At 41.7% G+C, this 20,550-nt stretch overlaps 1 protein-coding gene across 1 annotated transcript in view; it reads left to right on the top strand.

Annotated features, from left to right (window-relative positions):
* The first annotated feature begins 5,530 nt into the window (after nucleotides 1-5,530).
* The window catches only part of LOC139531828 (V-set and transmembrane domain-containing protein 2A-like), a 30,619-nt gene continuing 15,599 nt past the window's right edge, over nucleotides 5,531-20,550 (top strand). The window contains exons 1-2 of the mRNA XM_071328702.1: nucleotides 5,531-6,244; nucleotides 7,398-7,567. Coding sequence (XP_071184803.1) covers nucleotides 6,166-6,244; nucleotides 7,398-7,567 — 249 coding nt within the window. The 5' untranslated portion in view covers nucleotides 5,531-6,165. The remainder of the gene's footprint in view (nucleotides 6,245-7,397; nucleotides 7,568-20,550) is intronic.

Here is a 20,550-nt window from a genome sequence, read left to right as displayed (position 1 = left end):
TGCTTAGAAATCTGGTTTCCCAATGAAACCTCATTGAAAAGAGAGTGACCTCAAAAAAAAAAAATCTGAATCGTTTGTCCTCGGGGTTTCGCCTGCTAAATAAGTTCTGTTATACTCACAGACATGATTAAAACAGTTTTATAAACTTCAGAGTGTTTTCTATCCAAATCTTCTAATAATATGCATATTTTATTTTCTGCGGATGAGTAGCTGGCAGTTTAATTTGGGTATGCTTTTCATCCAAACGTGAAAATGCTGCCCCCTACCCTAGAGAAGTTAATGGAAAACGTATCATCAAAACTATGATCTTGTTAGAAAACTAAAACCACAATCCTATCTTAACAAAAACTTATCTTCATCCTTGATATTTCCTACACAACATAAAGGATGTAAAGCTGACATACACAGTGTGAAAGCTCTTCAAGTTACAATAATTTCATTATACATTTTTTATAACATTTTTAATAACATCACAAAATAGACATTCATGTTCCATAGACCATCTCACATCATTCCCCACATTCGGATGTTTAGAAATGTTGTCCCAGTGTTCACTTTAGGACGTCAGAGTTTTTGGGCTGCAAAATGTCTCTCTAACAAAAGTATATCCCAATTACCACTCCTGAAGACCAAAAAGAGTTCCCTGCTGCATACACTTTACGACTGGCGTGTGTCACGATCGTCGTAACGTGGAAGAGAGGAGGATCAAGGCGCAGCGTGATAACAATACATCTTCTTTATTTGAAGACGAAACGAACACTATACAAACTAAACAAAACAATAAACCGACGAACGTGAAGCTATAGAACAAATAGTGCTGACACTAAACACTACACATAGACAATCACCCACGAACTACCTAATGAATATGGCTGCCTAAATATGGTTCCCAATCAGAGACAACGATAGACAGCTGTCTCTAATTGAGAACCAATCTAGGCAACCATAGACATACATAACCCTAGACTACACACTGCCCCATAAAAATACAAAACCCCTAGACAATACAAAACACATACATCCCCCATGTCACACCCTGACCTAACTAAAATAATAAAGAAAACAAAGATAACTAAGGCCAGGGCGTGACAGTGTGAGGTTTCATAAAATCCCACATCAATCCCTACTCCCCTCTGTGAGTGAGAGGGGTTTGGTGGACGTTGATCCATTGTAACCTGATCTTTGGATCCTCACAGGAGAGTCATGACACCTCCTAAAACTGGTTATAACTCCAGTTCTGTTTGTGATATTAAGATTCTAACAACAACAGTGACTCATGTAGGAAAAGTCAAGGATGAGGGGGACATGACTTTAAAAATGGCAGAGTAATTCATTAATTTTCATCATTCATTAACTGGACAGTTTTGTGTTTTGGAAACATACAGTATCTTTTGTGATGGACCCTAATGTTCCCACCAGACTGTTCCCACAACCTAATGAAACATTCTGGGATCCTTTAAAGAACAGACGATAAGTGTTCTGGGAACATTCTTCTTTTTTTTTCTCTCCCCAAATGGTAGTTACAGCCTTGCCCCATCACTGCAACTCCTGTACGGAATCAGGAGAGGCGAAGGTCGATAGCCATGCGTCCGCCAAAACACGACCCCACCAAGCCACACTGCTTCTTGACACACTGCTCGCTTAACCCAGAAGCCAGCCACACCAATGTGTTGGAGAAAACACTGTACAGCGGCAACCAAAGTCAGCATGCATGTGCCCGGCCCACCACAAGGAGTCACTAGAACGCAATGGGACAAGGACATCCCAGCCGGTTTGGCCGGCTGTGCGCCTCCTCATTGGATCTGTAGTGATGCCTCTAGCACTGCGATGCAGTGCCTTAGACCGCCGAGCCACTCGGGAGGCCCTGGGAACATTCCTCTAACATCAGGTGAATGTTTTTTGCATCCTAAAAGAGACATTGTAGAATCCTTCACACAACTGGACATTTTTTTTTGTTTTGGGTACATATTGTATATTTTGTAATGTCCCCATAATGTTCCAACCAGACTGTTCCCACAACCTAATGAAACATTATGGGAACCTTTACATTACAGACAAAATGCATTCTGGGAACGTACTTGAAATCTCATGTACGACTGGCGACAGGTACAGTTGAAGTCGGAAGTTTACATACACCTTAGCCAAATACATTTAAACTCAGTTTTTCCTCGTAAAAATTCACTGTCTTAGATCAGTTAGGATCACCACTTTATTTTAAGAATGTGAAATGACAGACTAATAGTGGAGAGAATTATTTATTTCAGCTTTTATTTCTTTCATCACATTCCCAATGGGTCAGAAGTTTACATGCACTAAATTAGTATTTGGTAGCATTGTCTTTAAATAGTTTAACTTGGGTCAAACGTTTCGGGTAGCCTTCCACAAGCTTCCCACAATAAGTTGGGGGAACTTTGGCCCATTCCTCCTGACAGAGCTGGTGTAACTGAGTCAGGTTTGTAGGCCTTCTTGCTCGCACACGCTTTTCAGTTCTGCCCACACATTTTCTATAGGATTTGAGGTCAGGGCTTTGTGATGGCCACTCCAATACCTTGACTTTGTGGTCTTTAAGCCATTTTGCCACAACTTTGTCCATTTGGAAGACCCATTTGCGACCAAGCTTTAACTTCCTGACTGATGTCTTGAGATGTTGCTTCAATATATCCACATAATTGTCCTGCCTCATGATGCTATCTATTTTGTGAAGTGCACCAGTCCCTCCTGCAGCAAAGCACCCACTCAACATGACGCTGCCACCCCTGTGCTTCACGGTTGGGATGCTGTTCTTCGGCTTGCAAGCATCGCCCTTTTTCCTCCAAACATAACGATAGTCATTATGGCCAAACAGTTCTATTTTTGTTTCATCAGACCAGAGGACATTTCTCCAAAAAGTATGATCTTTGTCCCCATGTGCAGTTGCAAACCATAGTCTGGCTTTTTTATGGCGGTTTTGGAGCAGTGGCTTCTTCCTTGCTGAGCGGCTTTCAGGTTATGTCGATATAGGACTCGTTTTACTGTAGATATAAATACTTTCGTACTTGTTTCCTCCAGCATTTTCACAAGGTCTGTTGCTGTTGTTCTGGGATTGATTTTCACTTTTCGCACCAAAGTATGTTCATCTCTAGGAGACAGAACGTGTCTCCTTCCTGAGCGCTATGATGACTGCGTGGTCCCATGGTGTTTATACTTGCCTACTATTGTTTGTACAGATGAACATGGTACCTTCAGGCGTTTGGAAATTGCTCACAAGGATGAACCAGACTTGTGGAGGTCTACAATGTTTTTTCTGAGGTCTTGGCTGATTTCTTTTGATTTTCCCATGATGTCAAGCAAAGAGGCACTAAGTTTGAAGGTAGGCCTTGAAATATATCCACAGGTACACCTCCAATTGATTCAAATGATGTCAATTAGCCTATCAGAAGCTTCTAAAGCCATGACATAATTTTCTGGAATTTTCCAAGCTGTTTAAAGGCACAGTCAACTTAGTGTATGTAAACTTCTGACCCACTGGAATTGTGATGCAGTGAATTATAAGTGAATGAATCTGTCTGTAAACAATTGTTGAAAAAATGACTTGTGTCATGCACAGTAGATGTCCTAACCAACTTGCCAAAAACTATAGTTTGTTAACAAGAAATTTGTTGCTGTTAAACGAGTTTTAATGACTCCAACCTAAGTGTATGTAGACTTCTGACTTCAACTGTAGCCTAGTGGTTAAGAGTGTTGTGCCAGTAACCAAACAGCTGCTGGTTCAAATCCCTGAGTCAGAAAGGTGGAAAAATCTGCTGTTCTCACCTTGAGCGAGGCATGTAACCCCCAACAACTGCTCCCCGGGTGCTGTTGATTAACGCAGCCCCCTGCACCACTCTGATTCAGAGTTGATGGGTTAAATGTGGAAGACACATTTTGGTAGAATGCATTAAGTTGTGCAACTGACTAGGTATTCTCTTTTGAGTTTTTGTATTACGAGAACATTTGCCACAACCTAAGGAATGTTCTGGGAACTTTCACAGAACCAATTTTGGTTTGCTGGGAAAACATTACTGGTACATTGTGTTATTACATTAGCTATAAACCTAATGTGAACTTTTGGGGAATGTCCTGTGGTGGTTGTTACAGATGCTGTGCACCAAATTTTTGTGAGTGTTAGGATAACATTACACTTTTTGATTTTTTAAATATTTTTTTTATGTTTTGGGGTTGTTATCGTCCTAATGTTAAATAAAAACCTAACTAGAACTTAATGGGAATCTTAGCTAATGTTCTGTAAATGTTCCCGGTTTGCTGGGTAGGAACATGCTATTTCAGTATGACAAACCATGTCTAAGGAGCCTATTAATATTTCATGGTGGATAGAGGTGTCCTTTGTGTGCAGACACAGTGTTCAGGGCAGACTGTCTGTTTCCCTTGATAATCATGGTGACCTAGCCAACCCTTTGTCATTGACTCCCACCAGCATTACCAGTGTATGGCGCTCAAGGCCTTGTAGGCCTCTACATGCTATCAGCATGTTCTGCATGACCAGCTGTCATTAACATGATGACTTCTGGGAAGAGAGAGAGATAGATAGAGAGAGAGAGCGACAGACAGAGAAGGTATTATTGTCGAATGCACACTAATGAACGTGGCTGGATGTGAATGTAATTAATTATTGCTAACATCATCACCTTAGAAAAGTGTTTAATTATTTCTGGATGCACTCTCAAAGGAGCTCGTGAAGAATGCTCAGGTTGAGAAAATGGATACTGGCAAGGAGCCAGAGCTGGATGAGCCCCTTTGTGTAGTGTTGCCTGCCCCCCACTGACTATTGCTTAGAGAGAGTGCTGATCATCAACAACAGCAACCATAGAGTATATAACTGGATCTAGGTTTCTATTCAATCTGTATCGCTGAAGCATAATAGATTGTGTGATAGAAATGTAAAGGTCATTTGAAATTGAGCCGACATGTGCAGTGTTTAACATGAATGCAGTCTGCTAATGCGGGAACGTTGCCTTTTAAGTTCAATCACACTGTCAGGCAGAACTTCCACGATATGGTTCGAATAGAGCCCTAAGTCTGATTTCATATGAAATACTGCAGTTTATTGTTGCAATAAAGCCAGAATGGGCTGAGCAGGACTTCAACCAGTGGCCTGGTGGTGACAAGGATGCTCCACTCCAACTTTTCCCCCTCTGTCACTACACTGGTCACAGCAATGGGATTATCTCTCAAGTCTGCATTGCAAGTGTACACTTGTCTGCGCTGAGGTTTTTGCGCTGGCCAGAAACTCCTGGGATGTAAGAGAACTACAGCCTCTGGCAAAAGGTCCGGGTCTTGTGTGCTTGACAGATACTTGCAGAGTTGCTGGTCCAAGCCCTGTCTGAGCTGTCTCCCCTCAATAGCAACAATATTGTTTTAAGCCTCTGTACCAGTGGGTCTGATCTGTGCCTGCTTGAGTCTCCTCTGACTGCATACAGTAGCTATTAAACGTGAGATGGACACACCCACACTCCATACGTAAATGCTTCATGCCGCATACCACTTCAGAATCAGATACTGTTATGATGTTGCTTTGAGTGACAGCTCGCTCAGTCTCTTCAATGATTTGGCATTTTTTGGTTGCTGAGAAAAGTGTGGAGCTATTTTCTTCTCCTCACACAAATCTGGACGTAAATGCTAAAACTATCACTGGGTTTCAAAATCGCCACTCCTGCTGCTGTACTTGATAATAATTTCCAATCTATAATGTTTAATATCTTTACGTTTATTTACATTTGAAAGGAATGTGAACAACGGGGTTTACAGAGGTGTAAAGAGGTGTGTAGACTTACAAACATATCCGATGAGTCTAGCTCTACTTGTCGCTAGAGCACCAGGCACGCAATCAGCACGCAATAGGGGAGCTGGACACTGACGTTGCATCAACAGCCACGTACGGAGAGCTGGGAACAGAGGCTATTCTTTTACATACTTCACAACACCTTGTGCAGAGCGCGCAGTCGTCAGTCTCTCTCCGCAAAGCCCGTGGCAGCGCATATAAAGAACTTCAGGAGCCTTGCTATAGTTCCAGCATGTTACATATTCGGCATTTTGTATCCAAGCATATCCGCATGGCAACAGTTTAATTTGCTGAGCAGTTTTGGAAGATCGTTTTTTCCTCGGCTGGTGTGACATTATCCCTTTGGAATGATGTGGACCTCTCATGACTCTATTGGATTTGTTTTCCTGTCCAGTTTATGTATCCAATTTGGATTCTCCTTTGAAGGTAAATTGAAACATATCGTCATAAAACAAGTATATACATTCTTACCTCTCTGGGCTTGTTCTAGGTAAAAACAACCTATAGGTCACATTTGAGTGCGTATAACTTCAGCATTAAAGCTGCAGAGTGCAGACATTAAATAATAGTTATTACGATTGAAACACGTAACGAATGCAACATTCATTATGCTTGGCTATAAAATAAATGCAGAAAAATTTGCTTACCTAGCATTTACTTAACGTTGCCTAAATGAACAAAACGCAACTGTTGATTGCTTATAAAATGGCATCTAGGTATGATTTAGTATTTATTGTAGTTAATGTCTTTGTATAACTTTGTAGAGTCACAGAGCGCGACATGCATTTAAAGTAACGGATATTCAGAAACAGGGTTGGAAAGCAGAGCTCCATTGACAGTTACTCTGTTGACATACCAGTGAGATTCTTGATCTGTCCCTCAGTGGTTTCTGTCTACCTTTGGATCTCATCAAACGAAATATGATACATTTGCACGTCTGCCACTGTCTCTGTAAAGATAGTCTGTGTCCCTTGCAAATACTTTTTAAGCGCAGTGAGTCTTGCAGGGGAAAACTGTAGGCTACAGTGAGAGTTATTGTGATGTTCAGAGTGTTTTCATCGATTAAACCAGTGTAACATTTGTCAACACTTCAATATGTATTCAACATATATGCACTATAGGCTATATACTATAACGTTACTGGTCTTATTTTCATTACACTGTGCGCATGAATTTGAATTATAGTTATTGGAGAGTGAATCTGGCAAATATCTGATCATGTTTAATCACTTATTTTTTTCATATGTCAATGTTTGAGAAGGGTATTTTATATGTTAGGAGGCATCCCTTTATTATATAATGATGTGATACCCATCGCAGTGACATTTTAGACGCATAGTGGAGCCCCGCCATTTCCCGAGGATTTCGTTCACTATTACGATTACCTACAATTTAATTCTACTGCCATTTGTTGAAAGAATAAGACACATGTATGCCGTACACTATCACAATTTTTTACGTTTTCATATCATAAGTTTGTTAGAAATAGGCTATAGTTGCGGAGAGAAAGGCCTCCATTTCAATAGCCCTACGACCATGGACGCACAGTAATTATACTGACGGTTTCCCTCTCTTTCAGGACAGTTTACGGATATCCCCTCCAATCTAACAGTTAAAGAAGGTCAAAACATTGAAATGGCGTGCGCCTTCCAGAGTGGAACCGCATCAGTTTACTTGGAGATTCAGTGGTGGTTCATTAGAGCGCCAGAAGAACCGAGCAACAGCGAGGAGGAGGATGATGACGAAGAAGTACGTATGGATTTCACTTGCTTCAAATACCTGTTTAAATGTTGAGGACTTTCTTTACAATATGACGCCATGCCCCTTCACATTGCAATCACATGCCTGCATAGTTGCGCAGTTTCGCCGAAGCCCATTAGGCACAGACAACTCCGTGAATTCTAGCATGATTGGCTTATCATTACCAAGAATAGCATAGTTCCCATAGCCTACATGAAATGTATTATCTGTGATTCTGTCTACCTGTATTTGACTTGGAACTGATTTGGTGTTTTTATCCACTTTTTAAATCCCTATATTATCCTGTAAGACTTACTGTAATAACCTTTGACAACAGATTGCCATAACATGCCGTGGTAAAATAATACTGGTCTGTATCATCTCAGCCTGTCTTTACCAAGTGTATTTAACATTAAGTCAACATGTACGTTTCCCAGGAACCCAGGGCTAATTTAAGTGACTTGGAAATGTAATCTGGAGTATAAGGCCATACGACCACAGTTAAGTGCATTTATGGTCATTTATGATTGCAGGACCCTCAGAGTCAGCATAAAGCTTCAGTGACACATTCTTGCAAATTGACTCATTATATACAGTAAGCCTGAACAGTGTACTTTCTGAGACCCTACTCGACTGGCATTTGTAATGTATTGCTACATTGGATAGCTACCTATGACAGCTTCTCCTTGTGAATAATGATCAGTTACTTTGTATCTGCTTCTTATTATGCTCCCTCTATTCAGATGTCTGGTACATTTTAGGGGAGTTTGGCAGTTTGTCATCACTGACATCAAACAGGGGAATGTTTCCTTTGATAAATGCTCATCTTCCTCGCAGTGAAACCACAATGCATAGAGAGAGCCTGTTCTTGGATATCCACATGGCTTTAAAACAGTTATTACTGCTCCTTTGTTGTCACCCATCATGCCCGCATTGCCAAGGCTTTGATCCATTTGGTTCATCACTCTTAGATGTTGGCTGAAGGAGCTATCGACGCACACCACGGCTTTGTAGCTCATATTATCCAATTCTTTTCATGGCATCTGTTTGAAATGACAAGCAGTGGTTATCTCTTGCAAGGAATGAGTTTCAACAAAAAACATGCTAAGGAGGCATAAAGGAGAACTATAAAAGATGCCATAGAAAACAGTAGAGCTGAGAAAATGAATGAATGTGGAATATGATTTGAAGTCAAACAGACATGCACATATAGACTACAGCGTCCAGTTTAGGACAAAAACATAACAATTGAAACACACTTCATGGGTGGGCACATTGAGTATATCAAAGTGGCATCACAATGTCCGTTCTCTAGCTCTGTGAGCTATAGTCCCAATGATACTATCATGTGCAGTGGTTGATGGTGCTCTGAGCTCTCTGCTTTTCCTTGTTTGACTGGGCTAAGATGGTGGTCTATCCCGCTACTCTGATGTTGAAGAGGGGATTCATCTCCTCAAGTCTGGATCTATCGCTATCCGGTTAATCCACAGGTCCACTGTTTGCTATCAAATCAATTTATGGAGTAAATCTTTACAATCCTGTTCGCCGGTAATTCTATTTGGTGTGGGATTAGGGGTAGCTATAAGCAAACGAAAATGGGATTTCCCTTCAAGGTAACAGGTGTGTCTTCCTAGGTTGTTGAAAAGCCTAAAACCATTGATTGACATTGTGTGCCACAGCCTCTCTCAACGAGATAAGATACGTCTCTCTTTTCTTCTCTGTTAAAGAGGAAGTGTGGTCCAAAGCCTGTGATCTTGTGGTAACACACCCGCTGCAACCACATATGCCTCCCTACTGGAGACCAGGGTTTAATCCCTGTGTCTACTTCTAACCTGTCTCAATAAAATATGAGTCTGAAAGTTGAAGTGTGAAAGTCACAGTAGTACAGAACGTCAGGCTTGGATCAAGGTATAGCAGGTCTTTGTATTCCAAGAATTGTACTATGAATAATTCTGGAATGGCATGATACTGAGAGAATGAGTTTAGACCATTGCAATGTTTAATGAGAGCACATATTTCCTGTTTCAGAAGGAAGCATAAAATCCATAGCTGTACTCAAGCCTCTGGACCTTAGGCTACTATCTCCTTCACTGGCCCTCGCTACTACTGCCCCGAGAGCCTTGTACCCTGTCTGGCCAAGATAATAACATTCAGAGTCAATACAATGCAGAGGCTCCCATCGACCCCAGTCTCATTAAGAGACAGACACACCACTTTAATAGATGGAAGGTTTTCGGGATCACATGATCAAGATGTGGGTGGCGGGGAACAGGTAGTACAGTAGATTAGGTCCTGCTTACCATCTATTTGTCTTTTTCCCTGCTACTTCACCCTTATTACAGTGTGTCAATAACATTACGGATTTCTCATTTGGAATGACTCAATTATTGGACCATGAGTGACTTTAGTTGGAGTCAATTAATTTGAAGGGAAGGGTGATAAAGAGATGGGTGAGAAAAAAACATACAGAACACGTGAGACAATAAGGATGCAAAGGCTCCTGGGAAATAACAAACGCCACATGCAATTTGAAGGGTCAGGCTGAGTATTATAATTATTGGACCAATCAGACAATGATGGGAGGCCATTGCAGGTCATCATAGCAAAATGGCTTCTAGAAGATGAATAAAAACAGAGGCATACATTACCAAATGGCTATCAGCACCGAGTTCTATTAGATACTTATCCTCATGGCTAGTGTGGTCCCAATGGGTGTAAGAAAGTTAGTAGTAATTTGAACAGAGCCATCTGTATGCATCCCATCTGCGGTATCGAGTCCATTGTCACTGACAGCAGCTGAACCAACACAAGGTTCTTCTGGGCTAGTTAATTGATGATTTTAATTGAATAATTTTGACTAATTCCTTTGTTAAATATGTTTAATAATACAGGTCGCCGTTTTGCTTTACAAGTTTTCTCATTTTTGTTGTGTGTATGTAGTTCTTCACTTCAATCCTTTGATGATACTAGCTACCTGAAACACAAATACGGCATGGAGAATCTCCGGAGTAATCTCCTTACTCTGCAAGCTTTAAGAACAAAAACTTGTTATAAATCATTATGACAAGGACCAGCACTAACGAAGGGACATCCCTTTCAAATACTGTGCTGCAAATCTTGTACTATAATAATTGTCTCTCAGTGCTTTTTGTCAACATCACACATTTTCAGCTTTCACTAGGCAGCCTTGGGGGCCACTGAGGTGGCCACAGTAACTAACTAGTGTGACACAGTCAAAGAGTGTGAGGATGTCTCCAGTGTAAAACTGCCATGTGTTAGGTCAGATTAGTTAGACCACCTGGAGGGGAAATTCACGCAGGAGATGGATCGGAGCCACTGGGCAAGTTAGAGGATGTAACAGCAATCTTGTCTTCAACATCCTTCAGAGAATTCCCTGCAGGAACTCAGTGGTTGTCACGCCCTGACCTTAGAGAGTCTTTTTATTCTCTATTTTGGTTAGGTCAGGGTGTGACTAGGGTGGGTACTCTAGTTTGTGTATTTCTATGTTGGCCTGGTATGGTTCCCAATCAGAGGCAGCTGTATATTGTTGTCTCTGATTGGGGATCATATTTAGGCAGCCTTTTTGCCACCTGTTGTGTGTGGGATCTTGATTTTGTATTGTAGCTTTTTAGCCCTACAAAGCTGTACGTTTCATTTGTTACTCTTTCTTGTTTTGTGCCGGTTATCATAAATAAAAATGATCAACCTACCCCACGCTGCATCTTGGTTCGACCATCCTTCCAACAAAGATCGTTACAGTGGTGATATCAGTGGATAGGGTTATTGAGTGCAATATCCAATGGTTGCATGACTCTGACCAGTGTCCATTTATTTATCTATTTATTTGTCAAAAGACACCAAACAGAAGTGAATTGTAGGAAGGAATATGACTAACAGGCTTGCAGAGCAGCACAGAGTGGGATGTCTCCTGGCTTTATGACCATATTTGGTCAGAAAGGAGAAAGACAATTCTCCATGCATGAGGTACATCTGACTAAACATAAGCTTGAGAAGAGGCTTTGTCTGGCATGCACTGCCAGCAGCTTCCTCCAATTCAATTTACTGGATCAGAACAGAACCAGTTTTCTTTGAAGACATCGGGCATAGTGGCTGGACTCACAATTAGAGAATGACTAGCATTTGATCTCGTGCACCAAGTCAACGGGAGACGAAAGAAAGGTGAAAGATCGGCTGAAGGTTTATTCATGTGTGTGCATGCTGTGTTTGCATGTGTGTTTGCGTGTGTGCACTCATAGGTGACCGACTGATGTTGTTGAGTCAAGGTATGAATAGTTGGAGCTGGCATGACAAGTGTCCCAACATGGCAAACATCACTAGAACAAACATAGTTCAAGGACAACACAAAAACCTCTTTCTTTAGAGTTCCAGATATGTTTTCTCTGACAAAGACAGAAACCCTGCAGTATGTGGCATTCTGCTTGTGACCCCTATGACCGTTAGAAACAGCAGCGACACTCAAGCGATATTTCTACCCAGATCCAGATTGTCTGCAGTCATAGAAAGCACAGGGAGGAAAGGGCTTATATGTATCGCGGAGGGACAGGAAATTAAACATGGACTTGGATGATTGGAGGCCCAGGATGCTCAGTTCCAGGGAAGGATTACAGGGAGAAGGCAGAGATGGAGGTGTGAATGTTATATAGGATCCAGAACTGCAGTGCGACAGCATCACAATGAGAATCCGCTCATATATTTCCTAAGGTGCTGTTGATTGTTGAGAAGCGAGGAGATGTGTTTTTGTCCACTGCATAGGTCAATATTAAAGCATGTATCATACTTGAAGATTCTTCTGATATGATGTACTGTATGTTATTTAATACTTTCATATGGATTTGAGATGTCAATCAGAAGTCTCCTTCAATAGGACAAATACATTTGCATATGTTCTATCCGCAAGGGAAAACGCTTGACAAATAGTTTACACATTTTCAACTGCTGGTCTATGAAACTATTTCTTATTATTGTTCTGATGTCATGATATGTGTGCATAGACCTTAACATTGTTAACCATACATTATACCTAATAACTTATGCATTAAACACACACCAAACTAAGTTAGGACATACAAATATTTCTGGTGTAATATATTTAAAGTCTTTTGGAGCACTTCTAAGAATGATTTGGAATTGAATTATGTAAATTACACACTGTGCACTATATTACAACTGTTTCCTCATATCCACTTGAGGAAAGTGTTGTTGGCACATTACCTAAATGTATTTGTTACTTCATGCCGCGTGGAAAATCATAATGGATTAGCCCATTATTCTAATTACATTATTGGGGAAGGTATTCATCATGAGCCTGTCTAGGAGATCTAAAATAACGTTAATAAGGTTTGATCTGAGGCTGGAGTGAAGAGTTAAGTAGGGGTAAGGGCCCCTCAGAGTGCTGATCTAGGATCAGTTTGGCCTTTTAGATCACAATGAGTCTGATTACATGGACAGGGGGCGGACCTGATTCTAGATCAGCACTTCTACTTTGAGATGCTTCATGAATATGGGCCCAGCATGTCTCCCTATTAAGAGACTGTAGTGTAGTGGCATCTCCACTTCAAGGTGTGACCCACTGTGGTCCGGTGTTATCAACCTGATTGCTCCCCTACTGTAATAGGATAAATTAAGAGCCCATTGTGGAGCTTTCGCGGATGAATCTCATGGACGTCTGGTGCGAGTGTCAAATAGATGAGTGTCCGCACATAAAAGTGGCTGATTAGATTAAACGTGGCAAATCCCCTTGATGTGTAGGATGACATTGACCATGGCACTGTGCTAGCCTCCCTCTGCAACACTCCCAGATCTCTCTCTCTCTCTCTCTACTCTCTCTCTCTCAGTCTCACCGCCCTATCAGCTTCAAATGAACCCAGAGGGAGGGAGGTGGGGAGGGAGGGAGGGAGGGAGGGAGAGAGAAAGAGAGAGAGGCAGATAGGGGAGCAAGGGAGAGAGAGAGAGAGGCTCCTATATTCTGGGATAATGGAGCTGTCACACTGTTTTGATTCAGGGCATTGATTCCGTCTTTAATTGCTTATGGCTTCCACTGGATAGTGGTTTTGGGGATATCACAGTAATGTATGGTCGTGCAGAACAGTTATGGCACTGATCACACCGGGATATGTACTCGTATGTGCCAATAATCCTCGTATCAGTTGTGCCCTCGATTGTCTGAGCAAAAGGCCATTTCCTGACATGATAGACTTTGTTGAATGAAAAAGAGAATTGTCTGTGCCTTGTTATTGTTTATGAGTCACACCTGTACAGCCATAACTCTAAATGGACAGGGCACAAGGCAAAAGCTGAAAATAACAGCCATTATCGTCTGGATCATTGTATCCTTTGTGATGAATGGGAAACGTCCAAGAGTATAGACACTTAGCTGGGCTTGGACTGGAAGGTTACACAGGTCATAGCTCAACCCACATCCCCTCTGACACGCCAAAGTCCCTGCACTTTGACTGACTCACACCAGACTGTACTGTGCTGCTATGCACCTGTAACCACGCTGCCAACCAGTCTCTGATGGTAAATGGATTCAGAAACCACCTGGACGAAACAGCAGTTAGCCGTTATGAGCTTCTTTCTTAACAATTTGGAGATGAGTGAGCAACAACAGTTTCGAATTAAGCCCCTAATTAGGACTCCCAGCGAAGGTTTATTTACTGACAGATTATAAAAATGTCCACTTCTACGACCAAGAAGACATCCCGCCACTTTTGATATTAAGCATTTCAAGTTGGGATGCACGATATATCGATGAACATATTGGATGTCTAGTTTAACGCCGATGTGCAAAACCGATGTCAAAGCTGACGTGCATACCTATATAACGTAGGTACATGATGCAATGACGCCACGTAAAATATTGCACTACACGGGCAACACAGAATTCTTAACTTAGCCCACAATGTCTGCTATGTGGATCGAGCAGTCAACAAGTCGAGCAGTCATTTGAAAGAGTAAGAACATTTCAGCGAGACAACTCGAAGGCAAAATCCATTAAAGCCAAGATAATGGAATTCATTGTCTTTGACAATCAACCATTCTCTGTCATGGGTGATGTTGGCTTTCGCCAACTGGTCGAGCACCGATGCACACTACTAAGTGCGCTACTTTTCAGATGTTGCCCGGCCGGAGTTACACAGTAATAGCGTCACTGCTATTAGCTTCATACATATTACAGAACGCCGTTTGGGTCTTTGCGTGTCAAAAAAGATACAGTGCACTGTCAAAGCTGTACAAAAAAGTCTGCAAGCATGCAAACATCAGCCACGAACAATGTCTTTTCAATACCGCGTTGGCATTTGTTCGACCGCAACTTCTGGGATAGCTAGCTTTAGCTTAGTACCTAGCTAGCGCCAACACAACCAGCATGAAAACAATGACCAGTAGAAACTGCAGTCATTTTCATTATTCTTAGCAATGATTTAGGAATCATTGTGAGTAAGTATTAGCTAGGTAGCCACTTGTTGTTCACCTATTGAAATTGAACTTCAGTTCATGAAAATAAATAGCTGGCCAGCTACTTAACCCTGTTGCCCAAAACTAAAGTTATAAGCAGCCAGCTAGCTTTAACTGGCTAGTGAAGCTCGACCGGACCGGGTTATGTGCTGTGAATCTAGCCACAAAGGATTAGTTACAATAGTGGAATTTGCGGTTTGCCTTAAAAATTAAAGTATGTCATTGACAGTGATGCAAATGAATACAAATAGTAGAATTATGCCATACTTTTATTTTGAAGGCAACCGCAAAGTCCACTGTTGTGGCTAATTCTTATTGTGGCTAGCTTCACATAGATGGGTCCGACCACCATTAATCAAATAAGAACTGTCTTATAAATTTGGGTTATTTTAGATGATGATAGCTAGCTAACTATAGCTACTGAAACAGATGTCGTTTTGCTATGTTTTTGGGGAAGAACATTGTTTGCATCCATGAGCTAGCTAGCTTTCTTTTATGACCAGCACTGTAGGTGTGCGAGACAACTTTACCAGCATCATAGCATACATATCGATAGATCGTTGTGACATGAAATACGAGTGATAGTGTAATCAATGTGTAATAACTACGTAAAAAATGTATGAATGCGTTAAATTATTATGTGACGTGCAGTCACATTCAGGTCCTGATTGGTCAACAAGCTTAATTGACACGTCAAATAGTGTTATTTGACACGTCAAATAGTGTTAAATAATATATTTTTGGACACGCAAAGACCCAAACGGCGTTCCATATAAATCCTGGTTGAGAATGAAACGACTGAACAAATGAACAACGAAACAGCAAGTAAGTGAAATAAATAGGTTTTGATTGATGTTTTACTGGTAATGGGGAATGCATAAATGCCCCAAAAATAGATTTTTTGTCAGTGTGGTGTGTGTGTAACCTTTACTTAACTAGGCAAGTCAGTTAAGAACAAATTCTTGTTTACAATGACGGCCTACCCCGGCGAAACCTGGACGACGCTGGGCCCCCCTATCGGACTCCCAATCACGGCCAGATGTGAAGCAGCCTGGATTCGAACCAGGGACTGTAGTGATGCCTCTTGCACTGAGATGCAGTGCCTTAGACCGCTGCATCCATGTGTGTGTGCTAACTATTTAACTGTACTAGAATGGTTAAAAGGCTGCTTAAATTTGAAGTATCGGTTATCGGTATCGGGTTTTTTTGGACAAGGAAAATATTGGATTTTGGTATCGGCCAAAAATGTCATATTGGTGCATCACTAATTTCAAGGGTACGCCTCCTCGTTTTTTGACACAAATTTTAAGTCTGACAGAGAAAAAGGCAAAGCAATCATTCAGCAGAAAAAGCAGAAAGTGAAAAGTATCTGTAAATTTGTATCAGTCTTGGAAAGCTGTTGTGTTTTTCTTCGCTCCACAGACCTACACTGTAAAAATAAAAAATATATACAGTACCAGTCAAAAGTTTGGACACACCTACTCATTCCAGGGTTTTTCTTTATTTGAACTATTTTCTACAATGTAGAATAATAGTGAAGACATCAAAACTATGAAATAAAACATATGGAATCATGTAGTAACCAAAAAAGTGTTAAACAAATCAAAATATATGTTATATTTGAGATTCTTCAAATTAGCCACCCTTTACCTTGATGACAGCTTTGCACACTCTTGGCATTCTCTCAACCAGCTTCATGAGGTAGTCACCTGGAATACATTTAAATTAACAGGTGTGCCTTGTTAAAGTTAAATATAAAACTGGCTCTCATGAGGACCGCCACAGGAAAGGAAGACCCAGAGTTACCTCTGCTGCAGAGGATAAGTTCATTAGAGTTACCAGCCTCAGAAATTGCAGCCCAAATAAATGCTTCACAGAGTTCAAGTTAAACGAGACATCTCAACATCAACTGTTCAGAGGAGACTGCATGAATCAGGCCTTCATGGACGAATTGCTGCAAAGAAACAACTACTAAAGGACACCAATAAGAATAAAAGACTTGCTTGGGCCAAGAAACACGAGCAATGGACATTAGACCGGTGTAATCTGTCCTTTGGTCTGATGAGTCCAAATTTTTGATTTTTGGTTCCAACCGCCGTGTCTTTGTGAGACGCAGAGTAGGTGAACGAATGTTCTCTGCAAGTGTGGTTCCCACTGTGAAGCATGGAGGAGGAGGTGTGATGGTGTGGGGGGCTTTGCTGGTGGGACTGTCAGTGATTTATTTAGAATTCAAGGCACACTTCACAAGCATTGCTACCACAGCATTCTTCAGCAATACCCCATCCCATCTGGTTTGCGCTTAGTCGGACTCATTTGTTTTTCAACAGGACTATGACCAAACACACTTCCAGGCTGTCTAAGAGCTATTTGACCAAGAAGGAGAGTGATGGAGTGCTACGTCACATGGTTTGGGATGAGTTGGACCACAGAGTGAAGGAAAAGCAGCTAACCAGTGCTCAGCATATGTGGGAACTCCTTCAACTGTTGGACAAGCATTCCAGGTGAAGCTGGTTGAGAGAATGCCAAGAGTGTGCAAAGCTGTCAAATATATTTTGATTTGTTTAACACTTGTTTGGTTACTACGTGATTCCATATGTGTTATTTCATAGTTTTTATGTCTTCACTACTAATCTACAATGTAGAAAATTGTAAAAAATAAAGAAAAACTCTTGAATGAGTAGGTGTGTCCAAACGGTTGACTGGTACTGTATGTTGATTCAAAATACTGTACAATTGTAAAGCATGCAGCTGTGATAGGATTGTGAGTTTGCGCAACAAAATGTTCCCCACACAAACTTTTGATTGTGTGTGACTAAACAACTTTTTTTCTTTGCAATCTCACAAACATATTGTAGCTGGTTGCCTTTAAATTGTACGTTGAACCAACATTTATTTTTACAGTGTACACAGAAACCAATACGGTATCTGTACACAGTTTGGGTTTTCTTAGCTGTTTGAAATTCAAGGTCAATGTCTACTTTGGATAAATAATCTTGGGATTCCTTGCTCTCAGGTGGGAGAAGAGAGAAACCATTTTCAGTGAGTGAAATAAGTCATTTCAATCAATGTGTCAATCATGGAGCAGACCGGATATCTATTTGAGGGGGAGAGGTATCAATCACCCATGCGTGCCAGCTACCAGGAGTGTTAAGCGTTACTGCTCTGTGGTGCCTCAACACCCTCATGTTGACCTATGGTGACAGGTTATATCATGTGGTTGTGTAACGCATGTTAACACATTCTATATGTGGATATACCCCACTGTTAGGTTGGCTTTACATAAAACAAAGCAGTGAAAGTGGTATGATACAATATGTGTTATTGGCATCGTTGAGGGAAATGTGTGTATTTGTTTCCAGCTGGAATCTCTTTAATTTGATTCTATTCAGAATGATTGTATCAATCCCCTCAAAGGGAGTTTGATAATGATTCATCAAAATGACTGATATCAGTCCATGTTACTATACTTTAGTAATTAGTGCACTATTATTATATTGGAGTGCTTGTTTCTCATCATTGTTAAGGCTCTGATATTTTTGGATTTTTGAGGCAACATTTAACCTAAGCCTGCATTGTAGTCTCACTGTTATTGTATTTTTTTTTCTTTTTTTAGGTATGTGATGCCCATTTATATGTTGCATCATATGAGGCCTACTGTATCAACTTCAAAGCATGGATGGATTCCCCCCAAGAATTCTAGATTCTCTCTCTCTCTCTCTCTCTCTCTCTCTCTCTCTCTCTCTCTCTCTCTCTCTCTCTCGCTCTCTCTCAACTTTCTGTTGCCTAAAAAGGGTCTTTTGCATTTAGAATCAAAGAATCCAGTGAAGCACAGCTTTTCAATAATGCAGTACATTCAGTACCTTCCCTTGGTATGCCAATTGCAAGGAAAACATGGCTTTACCTTTAAACCCTTAAGCAAGTGTAAAATAATATTGATTTGAAGTATTCAGGTATTATTGCGTTTGAGGAATTTCATATTTACATTTACATTTAAGTCATTTAGCAGACGCTCTTATCCAGAGCGACTTACAAGTTGGTGCATTCACCTTATGATGTCCAGTGGAACAACCACTTTACAATAGTGCATCTAACTCTAAGGGGGGGGGGGGGGTTTAGAAGGATTACTTTATCCTATCCTAGGTATTCCTTAAAGAGGTGGGGTTTCAGGTGTCTCCGGAAGGTGGTGATTGATTCCGCTGACCTGGCGTCGTGGGGGAGTTTGTTCCACCATTGGGGTGCCAGAGCAGCGAACAGTTTTGACTGGGCTGAGCGGGAGCTGTACTTCCTCAGAGGTAGGGAGGCGAGCAGGCCAGAGGTGGATGAACGCAGTGCCCTTGTTTGGGTGTAGGGCCTGATCAGAGCCTGAAGGTACGGAGGTGCCGTTCCCCTCACAGCTCCGTAGGCAAGCACCATGGTCTTGTAGCGGATGCGAGCTTCAACTGGAAGCCAGTGGAGAGAGCGGAGGAGCGGGGTGACGTGAGAGAACTTGGGAAGGTTGAACACCAGACGGGCTGCGGCGTTCTGGATGAGTTGTAGGGGTTTAATCGCACAGGCAGGGAGCCCAGCCAACAGCGAGTTGCAGTAATCCAGACGGGAGATGACAAGTGCCTGGATTAGGACCTGCGCCGCTTCCTGTGTGAGGCAGGGTCGTACTCTGCGAATGTTGTAGAGCATGAACCTACAGGAACGGGTCACCGCCTTGATGTTGGTTGAGAACGACAGGGTGTTGTCCAGGATCACGCCAAGGTTCTTAGCGCTCTGGGAGGAGGACACAATGGAGTTGTCAACCGTGATGGCAAGATCATGGAACGGGCAGTCCTTCCCCGGGAGGAAGAGCAGCTCCGTCTTGCCGAGGTTCAGCTTGAGGTGGTGATCCGTCATCCACACTGATATGTCTGCCAGACATGCAGAGATGCGATTCGCCACCTGGTTATCAGAAGGGGGAAAGGAGAAGATTAATTGTGTGTCGTCTGCATAGCAATGATAGGAGAGACCATGTGAGGATATGACAGAGCCAAGTGACTTGGTGTATAGCGAGAATAGGAGAGGGCCTAGAACAGAGCCCTGGGGGACACCAGTGGTGAGAGCACGTGGTGCGGAGACAGATTCTCGCCACGCCACCTGGTAGGAGCGACCTGTCAGGTAGGACGCAATCCAAGCGTGGGCCGCGCCGGAGATGCCCAACTCGGAGAGGGTGGAGAGGAGGATCATATGTGCCAATGCCACATAAATACGAGTCATTTCTCAAGGTCATGGGTCAATACTTTGCTAAATACTTTGATTGGTCAATGAACAGGTCGTGTGTACTGTACTACCAATCACAGTGTATGATGTACACAACTGTACAAGTTAAGAAGAGACCGGTAATTATAAAAACAAAAAGCTGTAGATATTATGCTATCTCAAGATCTGTAATCCGTCAGTGATTTTGACTTAAATACCTCAATATGTTTTTAATGGTTGATTGATGTGCCAATTAACTTCCATCAAATTGGATAATAGCTTATAGTGTTATT

Source organism: Salvelinus alpinus, chromosome 10, assembly GCF_045679555.1.
Source record: "Salvelinus alpinus chromosome 10, SLU_Salpinus.1, whole genome shotgun sequence".
NCBI classification, from domain to species: domain Eukaryota; kingdom Metazoa; phylum Chordata; class Actinopteri; order Salmoniformes; family Salmonidae; genus Salvelinus; species Salvelinus alpinus.
This window is presented reverse-complemented; position numbering and strand designations above follow the sequence as displayed.